The sequence below is a fragment of the Bison bison genome, unplaced genomic scaffold, assembly GCF_000754665.1.
Source record: "Bison bison bison isolate TAMUID 2011002044 unplaced genomic scaffold, Bison_UMD1.0 scf7180017864079, whole genome shotgun sequence".
Taxonomy (NCBI): Eukaryota; Metazoa; Chordata; class Mammalia; order Artiodactyla; family Bovidae; genus Bison; species Bison bison.
In genome coordinates, this window is record NW_011494651.1 from 1,410,647 (window position 1) to 1,430,531 (window position 19,885).

General features: G+C 44.9%; 1 protein-coding gene across 1 annotated transcript in view; it reads left to right on the forward strand.

Moving 5' to 3' along the window:
• ATXN10 (ataxin 10) overlaps window positions 1-19,885 on the forward strand; it is a 151,673-nt gene that overhangs the window by 26,634 nt on the left and 105,154 nt on the right. Inside the window, exons 4-6 of the mRNA XM_010837627.1 lie at window positions 7,490-7,533; window positions 8,329-8,520; window positions 14,194-14,276. Coding sequence (XP_010835929.1) covers window positions 7,490-7,533; window positions 8,329-8,520; window positions 14,194-14,276 — 319 coding nt within the window. The remainder of the gene's footprint in view (window positions 1-7,489; window positions 7,534-8,328; window positions 8,521-14,193; window positions 14,277-19,885) is intronic.

Genomic DNA, 19,885 nt, shown 5'->3' on the forward strand with positions numbered 1-19,885 from the left:
GCTGAAACTCCAGTACTTTGGCCACCTCATGCGAAGAGCTGACTCATTGGGAAAGACTCTGATGCTGGGAGGGATTGGGGGCAGGAGGAGAAGGGGACGCCAGAGGATGAAATGGCTGGATGGCATCACTGAGTTGATGGACTTGAGTCTGAGTGAACTCCAGGAGTTTGTGATGGACAGGGAGGCCTGGTGTGCTGCAATTCATGGGGTTGCAAAGAGTCGGACATGACTGAGTGACTGAACTGAACTGAACTGAGATGATCGTTTCATTACCCTGACCTTTTATTTCTTGACTTTGACCACCTCTCCCCTCCCCTGCTTCCCCCATCTAACCAGACGTTGCTGTGTGCTACCTAGGCCTTGTGATTAACCGTGGCTGCATGCCCTCTGCAGTCTGGATTCCAAGAGTCCCACTCTGCCTGCCTGTTCTGTCTTGTCTGTCTCTGGGTCCCCTACTTTACTAAGTCTTACACTCCCCGCTGGACACGCAGTCTGTTGATCTTACTTCTTCCTATTCTCTGTCCCTTTTAGTCCCTCTGTCCCTTATAGTCACGTATCCCTTAAACCCAGGTTAGACCTATGGATCAGTGATAAAGCATTTCCTTGTATTTATTCTCAGTTCCCTTGCCTCTTCTCCTTTGTTACACTTTGCTGGTAAAACTCTAGCTCTAGTTAAATCCAGCTTGCTGCTGCTTTTCCACTTGCACACAAATAAGTGAACGAGGATGGAGAAGAACGTAACAGCACACTGATCGGGCTGTCTGTAAACTGACGATCACTGACCTTGTGTAGGGATTCCGTGCTCCCTGGCAGTCCTCCATCGCCCGGCCTGTTTGCGCTCCCTCAGCCTCCACTGGTTCTCCTGCTCATTCTGAACTTCGTGCGTTTCCAGGAATTCCCGCTTTCCTCTCCGCACCGCTGCCTCAGTCTGTCCCCATAGCTCGCCTTCCCTCGGGTACTGTGGGTACTGCCCTTCTCCAAATGCCAGCCCCCCTGAGGTCTGCACATATTCCTCTCTTTTGCATACGTTGCTCCAGCAATTCTCTTCCCTTCCCCTCTTTCTTAAATCATCCGTTTCACCCTTTCTATTGGATTATTCTCATCAGTTGATAAATCTGCTATGATTTTTCCCATCCTAAGAAGAATCTCTCCCCCATTTCCCTCATTTTTTTCTCCCACTTATATAAACTTCTCTAAGGGTTTTTTATGTTCATCTACTACAGTTTCCCTTTCCTCTCTCTTGAACCCATTCCACATTGCCAGGCCCCTTGGTCTTCACCTGAAATCCCATCTTCTCTGCTGCTTGATGTTGCTCATCACTTCTTTCTCCCTGGAACACCGTCTTCATTTGGCTTCCAGAACCCCACCCCTTCTGCTGCTTCTGTCTTATTGGCTGTTCTTCCTGAGGTCCCGCACTCAGTCCCTCAGAATTCTCCCCACCTACCTGTGCTGTCATGGTGGTTGCCTTCAGTCTTGGGGTTTTGTTAGAGTTGGTGATAGCTCTAACACTTTCTTTAGCTGGACTTTGCTCCTGATGTTCAGACACGTATGTTCATCTGCTTACTCCATATTTCTGCTTGTATTTCTAATAGGCATGTCAGATGTAGCAAATCTCAGACTGAACTCCTGATATTCCCCCTCCCCCAGTATCTTCACAGCAGTCTTCTCCAGTTCAGTCAACAGGAGATAGTCCGTCCATTTATTGCTCAGGCCAGAGTTGGGTCAGAGTTTGGCACCATCCTCAACTCTGCTTTCTCAGATACCCCTCATAATAATTTCTCATCAAATCTCATTGACTCCACCTTCAGAATATGTTCAGAGTCTACCGCCGGCCCCTCCTCTCCCAACCTCGTGGTGGAAGAGTGTCCTAACTGATCTCCATGTATCTTTTCTTTCTTTTGCTGTGATCAGTTCTTTATGGAATAGCAGAGGGATCCTTTAAAAGTGAAAGCAGGTGACGTCATTCCTCTGCTCAGAACCCTCCCTGGCTTCTCATCAGGCAGGTGGTCCTTTCAGTGGCCTGCAGAGCCTGTGTCTAACATACATTCTTAAATCCACATGGAGTTCCTTTTTGCTTAAGGCTCCAGTCCTGGTTTTTCCCCATATGACTGGTAGTTGCTCCAGCGCCTCTTCTGGAACAGCCTGGCCTTCTCCCTGGGCCTCTAGTGCCAGCCCTGCCATCCGCCAGGTTCCTCTGTGCGCACAGTTCTTTCCTGGACGCCCTATTTCCGTGCATCCACCTTCTCTCTGCTTGCTTTCCCCTTGGCATAATGCACTTGAGAGTCTGTGTTCTGAGGAGAGATGCATTTTGAGTATGGTGAGGACATTGGAGTAGAAGGAGACGGGAGTTTTTGGGGGGATGAGGAGAGGACATTTATTTGAAACCCTTCAGCGCTGGGGTCAGAGCCAAATTTCGATCTGTGGGCCAAAACTGACCCACCACTGGGTTTTTTTTGGTTAATAGTTTTTGAGTTAAGACTAATTTTTACATTTTTAATGGTAGCGGAAAATGAATAGAATTCCATGATACATGAAGATGATGTGAGCTTTAAATCCCAGTGTCCACGGGAAGAGGTTCACTAGAACACAGCTGTGTGTGTGTGTGTGGGTGCTGTCTCTGACTGCCCTAACCCTGCAGCAGCAGAGCAGCTGGGACAGAGCTAACAGATCCTCACGGCCTGAACTAGTTACTCTGTGGCCCTTTTCAGGAAAAGTTTGCCAGCCCCGCAGCTCTGTCTCAGGAACAGCTTGAGAGTCCTCGTGACAGAAGAGGGGAAGACAGCGTGTACAGGAGAAGTTGGAGGTCGCCAAAATGAGTTTCAGACTTCGGTGCAGACGTTCTGATAGGAGCTAGGGATGTTTTTATTTTCTGTTTTGGTTCTTCCTAATGCAGTCAGATCAGTAAGAGGTTTATGGTTTTAAATGACAACCAGTGGTTGTTATTTTAATCTCTGAACTTGTGTGTGTTCTGATAGTTTTCCTCAGTGACAGTGGTTAAACTACTCTAAAGCATGTGTGCCAATTTTTAATGAAATCTCAGGTATTAGAAGAGATCTTTTAACAAGGATGAGATTCTTAGTTGTAGTGTTACAGTGACAAGCAGTTAGTTTCCTTTTCAGTAGGAGGTCCCCCTGATGAATTAACTGTAAGGTGTGTGTACAGATAGTATGTTAGGCCGCTCTAGCCTGCTACACATAATCACCGGTAGTTTTCTTTAATTTTACTCAAATGGGACTTGCCAAGATTAAACCTACAGATCTGTTCAGACTTGAAGGAAATGAAATCCTACCGTTTGTATAAATCAGAGGCTGTTTCTGTTCTGTAAAGTAACATTTCATTTCTAAGTTGTCTTCAGGGTATGCATTCCTGTCTAAAAGGAATGTCCATCGGTTGGATTTTAATTGTCCTTCTAAGCACTTTCGGCTTTCTGTGAATGAAGTAGCTAAGCTTTTTAAAGTCTTTGCGAATATTTTGTGTTAGTTTGGTTGAAGCAGAAATGACAGCAATTTTTATTATAAATAACATTTGTAACATACAAACGACTGACTGATTTTCACTAGATATTTCACTTTTGTTAATCATTACACATACTTAGCTATGCTGTCTTGACAGTAAATATGGAATTTGCAGACAGAGTATGTTAGGAGCACTTTGTATCTGTGCTGCCAAATAGCCTCCATTCAAGGCATGGAGAAGGTAGAGAGAGTCAAATGTTTTCCTCCTGGTTACTATTAACGGAGAGCTTTCTTTGTCCTCATCTGATGAAAGTTGTGTATTAAAATGTGGTGAGTAAGATCTGTAGCTGTTTATTATATGTCTCTGTAGGAAAAGGGTTTTTTCTCCCTCTTTCACCCTTAATAGAGGGATGCAGACATCTAAGAAATAGTGTCTGCTTTCAGGAAATGTAAAATGTAGTTAATCGGGTTACAACGGCTCTCCTTTCCCTCCCCCTTTATGCTTACCCACTGTATCATTTAGTAGGGAAGAAGAAATTAGATGTTTCTTAAATACCAATTATAAGATGCCTGCATCTTAAAATATGACCCTGTTTTTCCAGATTTGGGGTCCGGGCTGTGGATTTCTTAATGGATGAGTTGAGCTGGTTCCTGGGTGTTTACCTGGTTCTGGTTGCTGCTGCAAAGTACACTGATAGCCCTGGTCCCGACAGGCCCGGTGCCTGACTGCGGGCTCAGAGCACAGGCTCAGTAGGTGTTTGGGCTCCTTGGCGAGCCTGTGAAGCAGTGAGATGCTGCCCTGAAGATGTGACTAGTCTAGTCTCTGTTTTAAATTTGAACAAATGCAAATTAGTTAGTGCAGGTCTGGGCCCTAGAGGTACGAAAAAATAAGGTCTTCTCTTTTTCTGGGGTCTGTAGTCCATCTGGGGTGGTGGACCGGATCAGTGAATGTAATCCGATGTGGAGAAGTGTTATTCCATGCTGTGGACTGAATTCCAGGGGAGCGTGTTGTACTCTGAGCAGAGTTCCACCAGGAGCCCCGGGTTTGTTCTTCCAGGCAGAGGCTGGGGTGGGGGGTGGCATGAGGAGGGATTCTGGTGGAGGGTGCACGTGAATAAACCCAGAGGAGGGCCAGTGCTGCTGCCCTCAGGAGTCCACGTGATCACAGTCCCCATTGATTTTCTCTCTGTATCAAAAATGTAAACTTTTGTGTGTGGAATAGAAGCTGCTAAGATTACTCTTGAGGAGCTATTAATAGTTACTTGTGTGTCAGGAGTCTTTTGATTGACTTTAGTTCAGTTAAACATTTTTCTTCTGGCTGAAAGTGTAATAGAGGCATGTGTATGACACACAAAAAGTGTGTGGCGTTGGAAATTGTTTATTCGGGGCAGTTCCTGGACCTACTGAGGGTGCTGTGCTTGGACTGTCAGTTAGGCAGTTTTCCTAAGAACAGTGCTTTTGTTTAGTGTAGTCTGCGATTTGTTGTTGCTCAGTTGCTGAGTTGTGTCCGACTGTGCGACCCCATGGACTGCAGCATGCCAGGCTTCCCTGTTTTTCACTATCTCTCAGAGTTTGCTCAAACTCTTGTCCATTGAGTCGGTGATGCCATCCAACCATCTCATCCTCTGTCTCCCCCTTCTCCTTCCCTCAATCTTTCCCAGCATCAAGGTCTTTTTTTCCAGTAAGTTGGCTCTTTGCATCAGGTGGCCAAAGTATTGGAGCTCCAGCATCAGTCCTTCAATGAATATTCAGCTTGATTTCCTGTAGGATTGACTGGTTTGATCTCCTTGCATTATAGTTTGATTTCAAAGCTTTTGTTGTGCTTGATAGCAGTTTTGAGTAAAATAGATGTTAAAAAGAGTGCCATTCACAGTAGGGAGGTGGTGCCTATGTGAGAGACAGCTTGCGAAGGACTGGCTGAAAGAAACCACACTGGCTTCTTTCTCGCTTCTTAGTCATCATAGTAGGAAAAAAGGCTTTATTGTAGCAGATTATTGAAGTTGTGGAGCTCTGCTTCTATTTGATTGGATGATTCAGTAATAAATGTCTTCGAAACTTTATGCAGATGGAGTAGATAGAAATAATTAGGCATATTCTGTGTTGATCTTGATCGCTCTTGGCATCTTCAGAATACTTTAAACCCTTGTGTATTAATAGGGCCTGCTCTATATTTAGTACTGTTGGAGCCCAGAGCACGCCTCCCCAAATAAGCCTTAATGGCATGTTGAGTTTTTTGAATTAAAATTACTCAAGAAAGAGCTGATGCAGGAGGGACCCTCTGATCCCCCTTGTCTGTGTCTGAAAGCAGGCAGTAAATCTCCATGTGAGAGGCACCCTCCCTGACCCCCGAGGCAGAAGGCCGCTGTCCCCAGAGGCGGATTCAGGGCCCCAAGCCTGTGTGAGCAAACCCGGTATCTTCTGGAATTTACCACCGAGTGCAGGCTCTGGTTAGGTTCTTCACTAACTAAGCACGCAAGCCTGCTTCTTTGTTCTCTCAATTCCTCACAAATGTATCCTTGTCTTGTCTAAAAAGTATAGAAGCTGCCTGCTCTGGCCCACTCTCTTGGTCCTGTTTCTAGGAGACCTCCATGCACACAAATTAAAACTTCTGTTTCTCTTGTTACTCTGTCGATTTTATTGTTAGTCCCACCTGGAGTAGTCAAGATGGGTAGAATGGGGAATTTCCTGCCCCTCAGCAGTGCTCTTTAGAGCTGTCTTGATGGAGTTAGTGAATGTTATTGTCTCTGAAAGTGGCTTACATACTTCATTGTTTATATGGTTTCTGAGGCTGGACTAAGCTACGGCTCTGAACTTTGACCTTTTTAGTTGGTTACTCAGTCACTGAGACCTGAGTTGAAGCTTCATGGTCCTTGTTTAGAGAGGGCTGATGGCAGGGAGAAGGGGGCAAGTTATTTCCTGGGGGAATTTCCAAGTTTAGTTGATTAATTTATACTCTGTCTCTGAAACAAAATTTGAAGTGCTTTTAAAAAAAAACACTTTGTAGCTCATCAGAAATAACCGACTGGCACTCCGTGGAAGCTCTCCTTGGTTTGGAGCACAGATCAAGAAGTGGGAGCCGTGCTTGTTTTTTTCGTGTTTTTTACATTATTGAAATAGGTGCCAACGTTTAGAAATCAGATTTAACATGAAAATCTAGCTCATCTTTTAAAATAGGTGGGTGTGTCCCCTTTCCCCAAGCCTCTGCTAGCCGTAGGCTGGAGCAGAAATGATAGGCCTTAGGCTTCTTGCTTTCCACAGCCCACACCTGGCCCCGCTTGCCACTCAGGGTACTTACTCCACAACTTCAGACACTGAGTAACTCTAAAGAGATTTGCTAAACTTGAACTATAATTTTTGTGTATAAATTTTGTGTAGTCTAACAGTATACAAATTGGGGGAAATGTAATATGATTTGATATCTGTAATATAATCAAGTTACCAAGCCAAAATAAATAAATACAGCTAGATAAAAGGTAAGGGAGGAAGTTGGAGGGGAGGGAAAAGCCAGATAGGAAAAAGAGGGTTAGCACTCAGAAGTCATGCTGAGGGGTTTGTAGTGTTAAATATGGGTGGTGGCTTTGACTCCTTGCTTCTTAAAGGCAAAGACAGGGAAGAGGACATGATGAATAATGTGATTTATTCTGTCCATCCTTAAGGTGCAAAGATGACACTTTGAGCACAAGTATTTATATGGTCCTGCAGCTCCCAGAGCGGGTGTCTCAGTGGCTTGGGGCGCTTCCGTGCGGTGGTTCTGTGGGAATGCACTTCACCCCTGGCTCCCCCCACCTCTGGTGGTCTGGCTTCATCCAGGGGTGAAGTGTTCCCCTTCACTCCACAGTGAGAGTGCAGAGAGAAACCCCACGTGGTCAGAGCTGAGCTGTGAGCATCTCTTCAATTGTCTAACAGCAATCTGTCTTCTACTGTTAAAGCAGATTCTTGTTTCTCTTGGGGATTCATGGAATGAGGAAATTGGCTGGCATTTAGGTTCCGTGTTGCACACAAAAATTCTTCTCTTCATAACTTGGAGATGCTAGCCAGGAGCAGCATGTGGGAGCGTGAGCAGCGTGTGGGAACCGAGGTGCGGGCTGCGCGGGAGGGAACCGCTCTCCCGGGAAGGGCACTCACCCTGGCTTTCTCTCAACTCTCTCTCTCTCTCTCTCCCTCTGCTTCCGTCTCCTTCCCTCCTTCGCACTCCCCAAGCCCCCATCTGTGTGGTTGCACATGCATAAGCTCAGAGACCTGCTGCTGGCTTGCTGTATCTGAGAATGGATAGTGTCTTGCCCCTCAGGCAATCCTTCATGAGTTTTCTTTCTCATAATTTTACTTTAGGTACAGATACTGGTTGACAGAGGACATGGTTATACCCTCTGTCCAGAACAGGAGATGCAGAGCTTCTGTTTTGAGAGCAAATCTGTAACCCTCATACTCAACAAAAGAATGCGAAATGCAGTACTTGGGTGCAGTCTCAAAACCGACAGAGCTGACCGTACACAGTCACTGTAAACGGGATGTGGGCTGTCGTGGGGATGGAAGTCCGCTTCAGTGGGGATTGTGGCTCCAAGGGTTGTGAGCTTAGTGACCAGGGCAGGTTACTCAGACTCCTTGCTCTGTTCAGTTATCTTTAAAATGGCTAGGACAGTGTTAGCTTCATGAGGTGAACACGAAGCTTCAGTGAGATAATACAGGGAACGGTTGATGGGTCGCTTAGTCTCTGTAGCTCTTTTGTGTCATAAATCAAGGAGCTGAAGCAGATAGGCCTGACCTACCTCCCCACAAAATTAAGTTATCGATACACGCACTGTTCTGAAAATGACGTTTGGAAATTAGTCTTTTTTTTTTTTAACTGATGTGCAACAATTGTATCATTTTTCAGAGATACAGCACCCAGAACTATCTTCCAGAGAGTCCTGGATATCTTAAAGAAATCTTCTCATGCTGTTGAGCTGGCCTGCAGAGATCCATCTCAAGTGGAGCATCTGGCTTCCAGTCTGCAGCTGATAACGGAATGCTTCCGGTGTCTCCGGAATGCCTGTATCGAGTGTTCTATGAACCAGAATTCAATCAGGTACTGTTCTTTCTAGTTACCTTCATGCCTCTGATTATATGGGCTTCCCAGCTGGCACCAGTAGTAAAGAGCCTGCCTGCCAATGCAGGAGATACAAGAGATGCAAGAGATGTGGGTTCAATCCCTGGGTCAGGAAGATCCCCTGGAGGAGGGCCTGGCACTCCACTCCAGTATTCTTGCCTGGAGAATCCCATGGACAGAGGAGCCTGGTGGGCTACAGTCCATGGGATTACAAAGACTCAGTCATGACTGAAGCTACCTAGCATGCATGCATGCTTTGATTGTATTTCTTTGTGTCTGCGTGCTGGTTCTGCCGTATTGGCTTGTCCAGTAGAAATGATTTTGGCATCACAGCTGCCTGTTTTTATTCAGACTCTCTCCGCGTCTCGGGGACAAGTGCTCTCTGTAGGACTTGCCATGGGAAACTCTTAGATGAGTATGTAAAGGGACAGCACGTTTAACATTAAGGTTGCTTCCGTTTCTTACTTGCGTTTATAAGTTTAGAGGTATTTGGTTTTCTACATAAAAGTGATTTGAACTTATCTTTGATCCTTTGATTCTGCCTGCCTAAAGGCATATGCAGTTCTAGACTTCACTTATTAGTTGTTAATATTTTAATTAGTTTTCGTGTTTTAATTAGTTGCTCTTGACTTTACTTTGAACCGGGAGCTCATTGTGAATTTCTGAGATGAAATTCACATTGTGAATTTCTCAGCTTTCCTTAAGATCCAGTAAACTTGCCAGCTTTACTTCCACTTAACTTACAATGTACAACTAAAATGTAATTACAGAGATGAGTGAGAAAATTGCCCTGCGCTGTTCTTGTTCTTTTACACATTACACTCTGCTCCCAGAACTGAGCACCTTTCCTCTTTGGTTTTATGGAATCTACTTTTTATTAAAAGTTTTTACTTGAGGGGAAGTCAGAAGCCATAGAGCATGCTCATCTTTATTTCCTGGACTCGAGTGTAGACAGAGCCCAGGGGCCTTGCTGTCAGCTGCCAGGATGAGTGAAGTTAAGCTGGTGCAGAAGCCAGTAGAGGGATTCCCTTCACTGCCTGGACCGTCTTACACCTGAGGCTTGGATATGATTAATGAGATTCTTTAGATCAAAGGAGAGGGCAGGGGGGAAGGCGAGGATTTAACTTCAGCACAGAATTGAACATGGCACCCTGTGCAGGTAAATGGATAGACACAGTACTAACCTTGGTGGTGATAGTTAACACTGAGGAAGTGTAACTGGCTATAGCCAGATGCAGCAGGCCAGAACTGAGTGTACTTTGTCACTTCCCTGTAAGTGGAGGCCTGTAGTGTGACAGGAGAGGGAAGGAGAGCCCTGGATGGAAATTCTAACCATCTGGGGCGTCAGCTCCTGGAAGAACCATTCATTTCCTCTAGTGAGAAGTACAAGAGAGAGTCCAGTCAACCTCAGCTAAAGCTGATGTTGCCAAGCCTGTCAAGGTTCAGATCTCAAGCAAAATGTATTTTCCTGATGTTTTAAGTTATTAAAGAGTTAATTAAAAAGTAGGATGCTCTTAGGGGCTAGGTCTTTTTATATCCTTTGTCTGAAAATTGCACTTTGTGTGGACAGGAATTATTTTTTGCCAAGGCTGAATGGAACACGGGATTTAATACAGCAGAGCAAACAATCTGAGTCATATGAATTTTCAGGAAGTACTCAGAGAAGACTGTTAAAAGCAGTTAGCCCTGCCTGTAAATATGACCCCTATTGCTGGGGTTGCTGTGCTGTTACTGCAGAGAGCCAGATGAATAGTTCAGGCTCTGTGGTCTCTGTCAGAATGGCTTGGTTCTCCCATTGTAGTGTGAAAGCAGCCATGCGTTGTACGTGAACAAACGCATATGCTGTGTTCCAGTAAAACCTCATTTGTGAGCCTCGAAATTTGAGTTTCATAGAATTCGCATGTCATGAAGTTGCATTTATCTCCTCCCCGAATCTGGCCGATAGAAGCAGGCAGTGCGCCCAGTCACCCGACTGCTGTTTGTATGTGTAAAGGCAAGGGCAGAGAGGGGAGCGGTGTCTTCTCTTCCAAGGCCCCATATTCGAATAGAGGAAAGGGGCAGTGCTGTCTGCCCACCTGGGCTTGGGGAGGGGAGAGAGGGTCCTAGCCTTTGCACGCCCACCCTGACCCTCTGCCCACCTGGGCTCGGGGAGGGGAGAGAGGGTCCTAGCCTTTGCACGCCCACCCTGACCCTTGTCTTTAGCAGTGAACGTCTTGGCCTAATTCTGATTCATGTTGAGAAGAAGTGAAGAATATAGGGAACTATTTGAGTTTCTTTTGCTGTTGTAACAAATTACTGCAAATATAGTAACTTAAACCAACAGAAATTTATTATCTGACAGTTCTAGCGTTCAGAAGTCCAAAATCCATTTTTCCGACCTAAAGTTAAAGTGTCAGCAGAGCTGGCTCCTTCTGAGTCTCTAGCAGAGAATCCATTCTCTTGCTTATTTATTAGTAGCTTCTAGAGTCTGCCTGCTTTCCTTACTTCATGGCTCCGTCTTCCCATCTTCAAAGCAACACTGTAACATCTTCCAGTCTTTCCGACTCTGACCGCCTGGTGTCCCTCTAATAAGGACCATTATAGTTACATGAGGCCCACCTAGTAATTCAAGATAATCTTCCCATCTTCAAATCGTTAATCATACCTAGAAAGGTCTCTTGTATTTTCTGACCAGTTCTTATTCTCTGACACCAGCTGGGAGTCCAACAATTCAAATCCAGTCTGACCCTAACTACCTCACATCAGTGGTGTCAGGTCCCATAACTTTGGGACTCAATCTCACAGGACTGTCCCACTTGATGCGAGGTGCAAATGGGGTCCCCAGGTACATTTTTGCCCAGCCGACTGCAAACTCAGGGCTTCCCAGGGTGCCCCTCAAATTTGATAATTCAGTAGACTGACTCAGGGAAGCACTTTACATTCTGTTGCAAGCGTCCTGTAAAGGGACAGTCACATGGAAGGGATGCGCAGGCGGGGCGGGCACAGAACTTGTAGGCCTTTTTTAGGCCTGCCGTCTTCTGGACACTTTGGTGTGTTCATCAGCCCATTTGAGACCTTTCCAAACTCATTGTTTAGGATTATTCGTGACAGTTCTGTCACATAGGCACGACTGATTGGATCATTGGCCAATGGTAATTGAACTCAGTCTCCAGCTGTCTTCCCCTTCCTCTGAAATGGGAGGTTGAGGTTGAAAGTGTCAGCTGTCTGATCTGATCTTATGGTTGGTTCCTGTGGCAGCAGCTCCCTCCTGAAGCCGTCTACAGGCCCAGTGATAGTCATCTAATATATTAGCATAAACTGAGGAGGGGGCTTGTTAGGATTAACGAGAGCCCTTCCTGTCACACAGGGACTTCAAGGATATCAGGAGCTCTGTGCCAGAAACCTGGGGACAAAGATTAAGTATATATTTATTATAGCACACCTCTTTTGCCATGTGAGGTAACATAAACTAAAGTTTCAAGTTTAGTATGTGGATGTTTTTCAGTGACCATTATTTCACCTAGCACAGTCTACCCTTTGGCCCCTAAAGATTCATGTCCATACTATGTGCAAAATACCTTCATCTCATCTTGAGATCCCTCAAATTCTTCAACTGTTACAGCACCAACTCAAGTGCAAAATCTTATCTAAGTCTCATTAGTGTCCCAAGTCTTACCGTCTGAATTACATATGGTTGAGATTCTGGGTGTGATTCACTCCGGGGCAGGATTCCTTTTTATCTTTGAGCTCGTGGAACTGGACAGCAGGCTGTCTGCTCCCAAAATACAGTGGAGGGACAGGCATAGGGTAGCAGTTTTAGACATTATCCTCTAAAAAAGGAGAAAATTGAGGGAAGAGAGGAGTCATTGGTACCAAGCAATTTCAAAATCCACTTGGGCAAACTCAGGTTTTGAGGCTTGGGAATAATCCTCTGTGGCTTGAGGCTCTGCCCACAGAGTCATCTTGCCTTTTTCTTGAAGGGTAAGGGTAACACATATTTTCACCCGAATAGTTTTATCAGTCTTCTTTCATTCTTTCTCTGTGCATTTCATCCACGTCGGCAGGGTTTCTACTGGTGTGACATTCTTAAAAACCTTGTGGGCCTCAAGTGCACGTCATGGGGATTTATGCACCAGTGGGCAGTAGAGAGTGTGCTGTCGAGCTTTCTCAGATGACCCATCTCTGTTCCTGATTTCTGCTGAGATGACCGAGGGGGATGCGGAACATGCCTGATCTCCTTAAAGAGCTCTCTGGGTGATGGAACACTCACCTTGGAGTTCTTCCAAGTCATTAGCAAAAGGTTGTCCAGCCACACCCTCAGCTTTCTCTCCAGAGCACACTTTCCTAACAGTGAACGTTCTAGTTTTCAGCGTCTTTTGCTATCTGGATGGACAAGTTCAGTTCAGTCACTCAGTTGTGTCCGACTCTTTGCGACCCCATGAATAGCAGCACGCCTGGCCTCCCTGTCCATCACCAACTCCCGGAGTTCACCCAAACTCATGTCCATCGAGTCGGTGATGCCATCCAGCCATCTCATCCTCTATCATCCCCTTCTCCTCTTTCCCCCAATCCCTCCCAGCATCAGAGTCTTTTCCAATAAGTCAACTCTTCGCATGAGGTGGCCAAAGTACTGGAGTTTGAGCTAAGCATCTTTGCTTCCAAAGAACACCCAGGGCTGATCTCCTTAAGAATGGACTGGTTGGATCTCCTTGCAGTCCAAGGGACTCTCAAGAGTCTTCTCCAACACCACAGTTCAAAAGTATCAATTCTGGATGGATCAAGAGTTTCCCAAATTATACCTGGCTCCCTCTTAGTCTGCTTTATCTCTCTTTGCATTTTTACCATGTGCAGCAAGAGGGAATCAGGCCACACCGTCAGTATGTCACTTGAAAATCAGCTCAGCTAAATACCAGTTCCATCTTTTGCTAAGATTCTGCCACGGCAGTAAAAGGACTGCCTTTCTTCCAGTTTCCATGCCCATGTCCTTCACTTCCTTCTGGGGTCTCACCAACGGTGCCTTCAGTGTCCACGTTTCTACCAGTGATTTGTTCAAGGCGTCTTGGCTTTTCGTGTCATGCTTCTCAAAAGTCTTCCAGCCTCTGCTTGTCACAGAAGTCCAAAACCACTTCCGTGTATTTTTTATCTGTTACAGCAGCACCCCGTTTTTGCTACCCAAGTCAGTGTCTTGTTGCTACTGTGACAAATTACTAAAGCTTAGTGGTTTAACACAACGTAGATCTATTATCTCACAGTTGTGGGGCTCAGAAGTCTACAGTGGGTCAGCATGGCTGAGTCCCTTCTGGAGGCTCTAGAAGAGAGTCTTTTCCTGGCCTTTTTGAGCTTCTAGAGGCTCCTGCATTTCTTGGCTCATGGCTACCTTCTCTGACTCTTATAAGACCCGTGTGATATACTGGGGCCACGTGGTTAATCTGGGATAGTCTTTTCGTCTCAAGGTCCTTAATTTACTCACGACTGCAGAAGTCTCCTTTGCCACGTGAAGTGACACATGGACAGGTTTAGGAGATGAAGATGTGGGTACCTTGGACGGCCATAAATCTGCCCACCGTAGGAACTGTTAGCCAGTGGTCTCTGCATTCTTGGGATCATCATTCAAAGTGCAGGTTTAAGAACAGGAATGTGTCTGACTTTGTCTTTTTTGAACACCTTATGCAGGAACTTGGGTACAATTGGCGTTGCTGTTGACTTGATTCTTCTTTTTCGTGAACTACGAGTGGAACAGGACTCCCTGTTGACAGGTAACTGACAGTGTGAATTGTGGATTATTTATATCTTTGACAAGGATTTAAATACCACTGCTTTGAGTATTATATCGTTCATTAGAGCAAATGTTCTGTATATTGTGAAACAGAAACTTCATCAGTGATATTGAAGAGTGATCATAGAAGAGAGTTGTAGTAACTTCCTTTCCTTTGTTGTAGGCTGTGTCCGTCCCTCCTGCAGTCATTGGGAGTCCTTGCCTTGGTGCACTTCTGCATGTGACTGCCTGTGGAGACAGGGCCTTTACACAGAGGATTAAGATGAAGTGTGGTCTCAGGGGTGGGCCCTAATCTGGCGAGACTGGGGTCCTTACAGGAAGGGGAGATTAAGACACAGACAGGCGCAGGGGACTGAGCTCGTGAGAACACAGAAGATGACCATCTGCAAACCGAGGAGAGAGGACTCAGGAAACCAGGCCTGCCAACTGGAAGAAAACAAATTCTTGTTCAAGCCCATCAGTCCGTGGTGCTTTGTGAAGGCAGCCCTAGCAGAGGGAGTGTCTTTTAACACGTGTGGTGTGTCAAGCCCTCTCCTGGGTGTTGGGTGTGATCTGAACAGTGACCATAGCATACAGACATGTCTGTCTGCAGGGTGCTTATGTTCCAGTGAGGGCAGCCTTGCATTACATATATTAAATAAGTCAGATGTATAGCACGACAGAGAAGGAAGTTAGCTCTGATTGTTAATAGCTGCTGATGTGGGATTAAGAGGAAACCATGTTCCTTAATATGAAGACAGGAACTCCTTCCAGGCTTTGGGAGGTTTTTGGTTGTTGGGCTACTTGCATCAGCACAACTCCTTTGGACAGGGGTTATTATCATAACATTATATTTTAAAAAACAGAATTTTAACAGATGGTCTCTTTACCCTAAGAATTGAAATACTTGTTGGTAAACCTGTTATTTAATAAGAACGTTTCAAATGTATTAAATATCCAGTTTATAAAATGTACTAGATTGGAGGTGAAGAAAATTCTTTTTTAGCAATAATTCAATGAGTCATTATTTTTAAATGAGAAATCTCCAGCTGTATTTAAAATATGATTTGATTTATAAGTTAATTTATACACAGTTCTTAATGCCTATGCTTACATAAAGTGAAGTGTACTTCTGTGTGTGTTAGTGGGACGCTGCTGTGGGAAGGTGGAGAGAGGATTTGAGCTGATCATTTTTCTGCACAGGCCTGGAAACCGAGGCCCTTGGGAGACAGGCTAAGTGAGCTGCTGGAGGTGCTGCCTGGCTTGGCATAATTCTCATCCTCCTGTGATGTCTTAGTATTTTCATTAAAGACACATTTGTTAAGATTCCCGCATCATTCTGTTTGATTTAGAATTCTTCCTCTGGGATGTTGTAACTATTTACTTATTTGTTTTTGATTTTTAAAGTTTTTGGGGAGTGGCCTACACCACATGGCATGTGGGACCTTAGTTCCCTGACCAGGGATCAGACTGGCACCCCCTGCATTGGAAGCTTGGGGTCTTGCCTTAAGCCCTGGCCCACCAGGAAAGGCCCGGTAATTATTTTTTGAACTAATTAAATCATGCAAGAATTTGTACACAAAGTGTTTGCTCTAAGTTTTTTGAAACAGCAGTAATTTCTTGAGTATTCTCAATTTGGCAGGGTGTAGGATTAGGTTGTAACGTGTTTTAAAATGTTACGTATTTAAAGGTATTTTCATAGCTCCATTTTATGATAAAGTAAAAGCCTCAGAGCTCAAATTAGAGGATTAAAGATCAGCAATAAAATACAGATTTCACTCCCTTGCCTGGAAAGGCAGTTATTTTTGAAGTCGGACTGTGGTGTGGTAATTCAGACAGGGAGTTCAGAATGTACTACGTTTTGTAATTGCTGTGAAGTATGATGTGGTGGGTAGTATGTCCCTGACAGAGCTGAGGAACTCGGGTGGGCAGGAGATGGCTTCTCTCATAATGATGGATTCCTAAATAAGATGCCCGGAGGAAGCTGCACACACGCTGTGATTTAATAACTATTAGTGAGGAGCCGGCCTCCTCCACGGTGCTAGGATCCCGTCCCCACTCGCCCACTCAGAGGTCAGCTCTCCTCCCAGCGCTTTCTGCCCTCCGCTCCACCGTCTGTCCGCATGTAATAGGATGTGCTCTCCTGTTCTCCACGGTCCCTCAGTGGCTGCGGAAGATCGGTTACTTGGTGTTTACAGTATAGGATAAAAGATTATTCTGTTCCTTCTTCTCAGGATCAGTTTTCTGTTCCCTGAAGCAGATAGATGATCTAACAGAAAAATCTGAGGAGCCAGTTTCCAAAACTGTTAATGAACTAGTTTGTCATTGATGAATAAGTTAGTCATTTGGTTGGTGGCTTGGCTGTTCGTTGATATTTACCAGTCAGAGAGAGTCCATCTTTATAGACCTGTTTTACGTACGGCGCATTGAGAGTTGTTCACAGTCCGGGTAGTTGCAGTTGTATCAGTAATTAATGCATTTCTTGCTGCTGGGACATTCCCATAATGTAATTCACCACCTGAAAGTGAACAGTTGGGTAGCATTTGGTGCATTGACAGTGTTGTACAGCCACCGCCTCTGTCTGACTGAGAGGTTCTCATCCCCTGAGAGCTTGCTTCCCACTCCCCGCTCCTGGCCACCACCATTCTGCATTTTGTCGCTCTGGGTTTGCCAAGTCTGGATTTTTCGTATAAATGGAATCATAGAATTATGTGACCTTTTTTGTCTGGCTTTTTTCACTTAGCATAATGTTTTTTGAGGTTCATCCACATTGAGCGTGTGTCAGTGCTTCGTTTATTTTTATGACTGAGTGATATTCCGTTGGATGCACAGACCACATTTTTGTCCATCTGTTCATTCATTGTTTCCATGGTTTGACTCTTGGGCCACTCTGGCTATTTAGAATAATGCTGCCACGAACATGCGTGTACGTGTGTTTATCTGAGTGCCTGTTTTTTTCAGTTCTTTTGAGTATATACCTAGGAGTGGAATTGGTACATCAATTTTATATTTAATTTTTTAAGAAACTGCCAAACTTTTCCTTTTATATTTTCACCAGCAGGGTTCCAGTTTCTCCACATCCTTGCTGACGTTTGTTTCCTTTCTCTGGATTATAGTCAGCCTCGTGGGTGTGAAGTGCATCTCACTGTGGTTTTGATGTGCGTTTCCCTAATGACTGACACTGTTGGACATCTTCTCATGCGCTTTTTGGTTATTTATAAATCTTTGGGGAACTGTCTATTCAAATTCTTTGCCCAGTTTTTAATTGGGCTGTTAAATTTCGTTGTCAGGTTGTGAGAGCTATTTGTTTATTGTGGATACTAGGAGTTACGTTGAATCTGTAGACCCACTTGGGGAGAACTGCCACCTTAACGATAGTGTTCTGGCCCGTGAGTGTGGGACATCTCTTGCGTTTGTTTAGGCCTCCTTTAGTTTTTCAGTTGTGTCAGTTTCAAGTAGATAACTGGTGCTTATTAGTGGGGTTGGAAGGGTATTACTGAGGCAGGGAGGGGATGGAAGTGATGTTTCTCATGCCTTCTTGAAAGAGGCAGCCAGTGAAGTTAATGAGTCTTATTTGGATTCAAGAACGAAACTTTGGTGCCACGATGAAACTTAAACACGTTTTGTAGTGCGTAAGTTCAAACCTAATAAAATCTTTTTTTAAAAAGTGTTCTAGCTCCTAATGCAGCGCCTGTACTCTCTTTTGATTCTTTTTCTGTGAGAACCTTATTCTTCATAGATTTTTAGCTGGATATTGGTGCCAGAGTTTTGTTACCGCTCTTGAGGTAAGAACTATAATTACGTTGTCAAAATAATATTTAGAGTATTATTTTCAGAGAATAATTGCAGTGGTGTGACGAATATCTTATGCTCATCAAATTTTATGTAAACACAGGCATGAGTTATTTTAATTGAGTTATTGGTGTTGTTTTTGGCCTTTTGTTCTTCCCTAATCTATAAAAATAATGTTGGGCTTTTTGAGGGGCTTTGTAACATTTGCAATATTTACATAAAGATCAGTTGATAAGCTGTTTGGTAAAAGTAAACTGTCATTTGTACTTGCCTTGAGTTTTCTTTTCTTGTTTCTAGCATGTCTTTAAACCTTTTCCTTCCCAGAATTGTGTTCTGATTCAGAGAGCTAATTTTTAGTTGCCTCATGAGTTGTTGGGTTCGTTGGCTTTCAGACTAACTTATATTGTTGGCTCTTCTTGTGTGTGTTAAAATTTTACAAGGATTTCAGTGTTAATATTCTGAAATATTCAGAAGAAATATTAATGTCATTTTAAACTATGACAAGATTAAAATGATTTTTTTATTATGAACATTTTATAAAATTTTATTATAGAGTAATTTTTTAAATAAATAAATTTTTACAAGGCCTTAATATGCATCTCTGGAGTTATCATCAAAACGATTTTTCATCTGATTCCAAAGAGGATTAGGCCAAAAAAAAAACCCAGAGAAACGGGACTTATTCCCTGGCTCATCCCTCTGTCCAGTAATTTCCCCTTATTTAATTTCTATAAGAATTTATCTTTCTGTCCAAGTCTGACACATAATGTATGCCAGCACCCTTTTTCCCTCCCATGGCCGGTCGTTAGTCAGTCAGGCACTCTTCTTGGCGGACTTAGAGAGTAATTTTTAAAAGCCCAAAAAAATGAGAAGAAAAATAACCGTCGTCATCTGTGCAGGCTGCGTTAGACGCTGCTTTTCAGTCATCTTAGTGTCTGTGAGTAGGGTGTGAACGTGTGCTTGCAGTCTTGCGTCCTGCTTTATTTTAGATTAAATGTTAACTTAATTCAGTTTTGAGGGTCTTGCTTCAGCATTTTGTTTGCATAGTTTTTTTTACCTCAGTGTTTTGCTTTTTGCCCACAGTTTCGCAACTCTGCTTTGAGCGGCCAAAGTCGCGTTACTCTGAATAAGTGACTAGCACGGACCGCTCACACGCCTCGGCCTTCTCCATCTTCACAGCTGCTCTGCCTCTGAGGTGCTAGAGCAGCAGCGACGGGCTTTGAAGGGAGGCCTGGGTTTCGGGACCCTGAGGACAGAGCCCCACATGCCCAGCAGAGCAGGGGTCTAGGAGGGTGGAAGCCTGCAAGTCCTCTGCCCTTGAAAATGTCCCCTGGTTGCTGCCTGGCGGGATTTCCATTAAGGGAGCAGGGCCTTGGTTTCATCCCAGCTTCTCCTGTGGCTCCTTCCCGACGAGCTGGTCGCCGTCCCTGGGAGGAGCTGCAGCTTGTTCTCACCCGTCCTGCTCCTGCCACTTGTGGGCTTGGTGGCCCGGGCTGGTGACCCGCTCTTCCGAGCTCTGGTGACTGTGCACAGGGGGATGCTGTCGCCCCCGAGGCTATGGAGGTGTTGTGGGGTTCAGTGGGATGATGCAGACAGAACGCAGGCGTCCGCTCTTAGGAAACAGCGCGTGCCTCTTGGCACTGTCGCCTCTGGCCTCCCGCCTCGGCTCTGGAGGCTGTGTTCGTGCCTGTGCTCCTTCCTCAGGAGTGTCCCACTCTGTTTTCACTCGGGCTCTCGACCCTCCACTCTGCCTGTATGGGCCGCCCTGGCCCCGAAGGAACCACTACAAGAACAGCAAACAGGAGGCTGTGGGCGCTG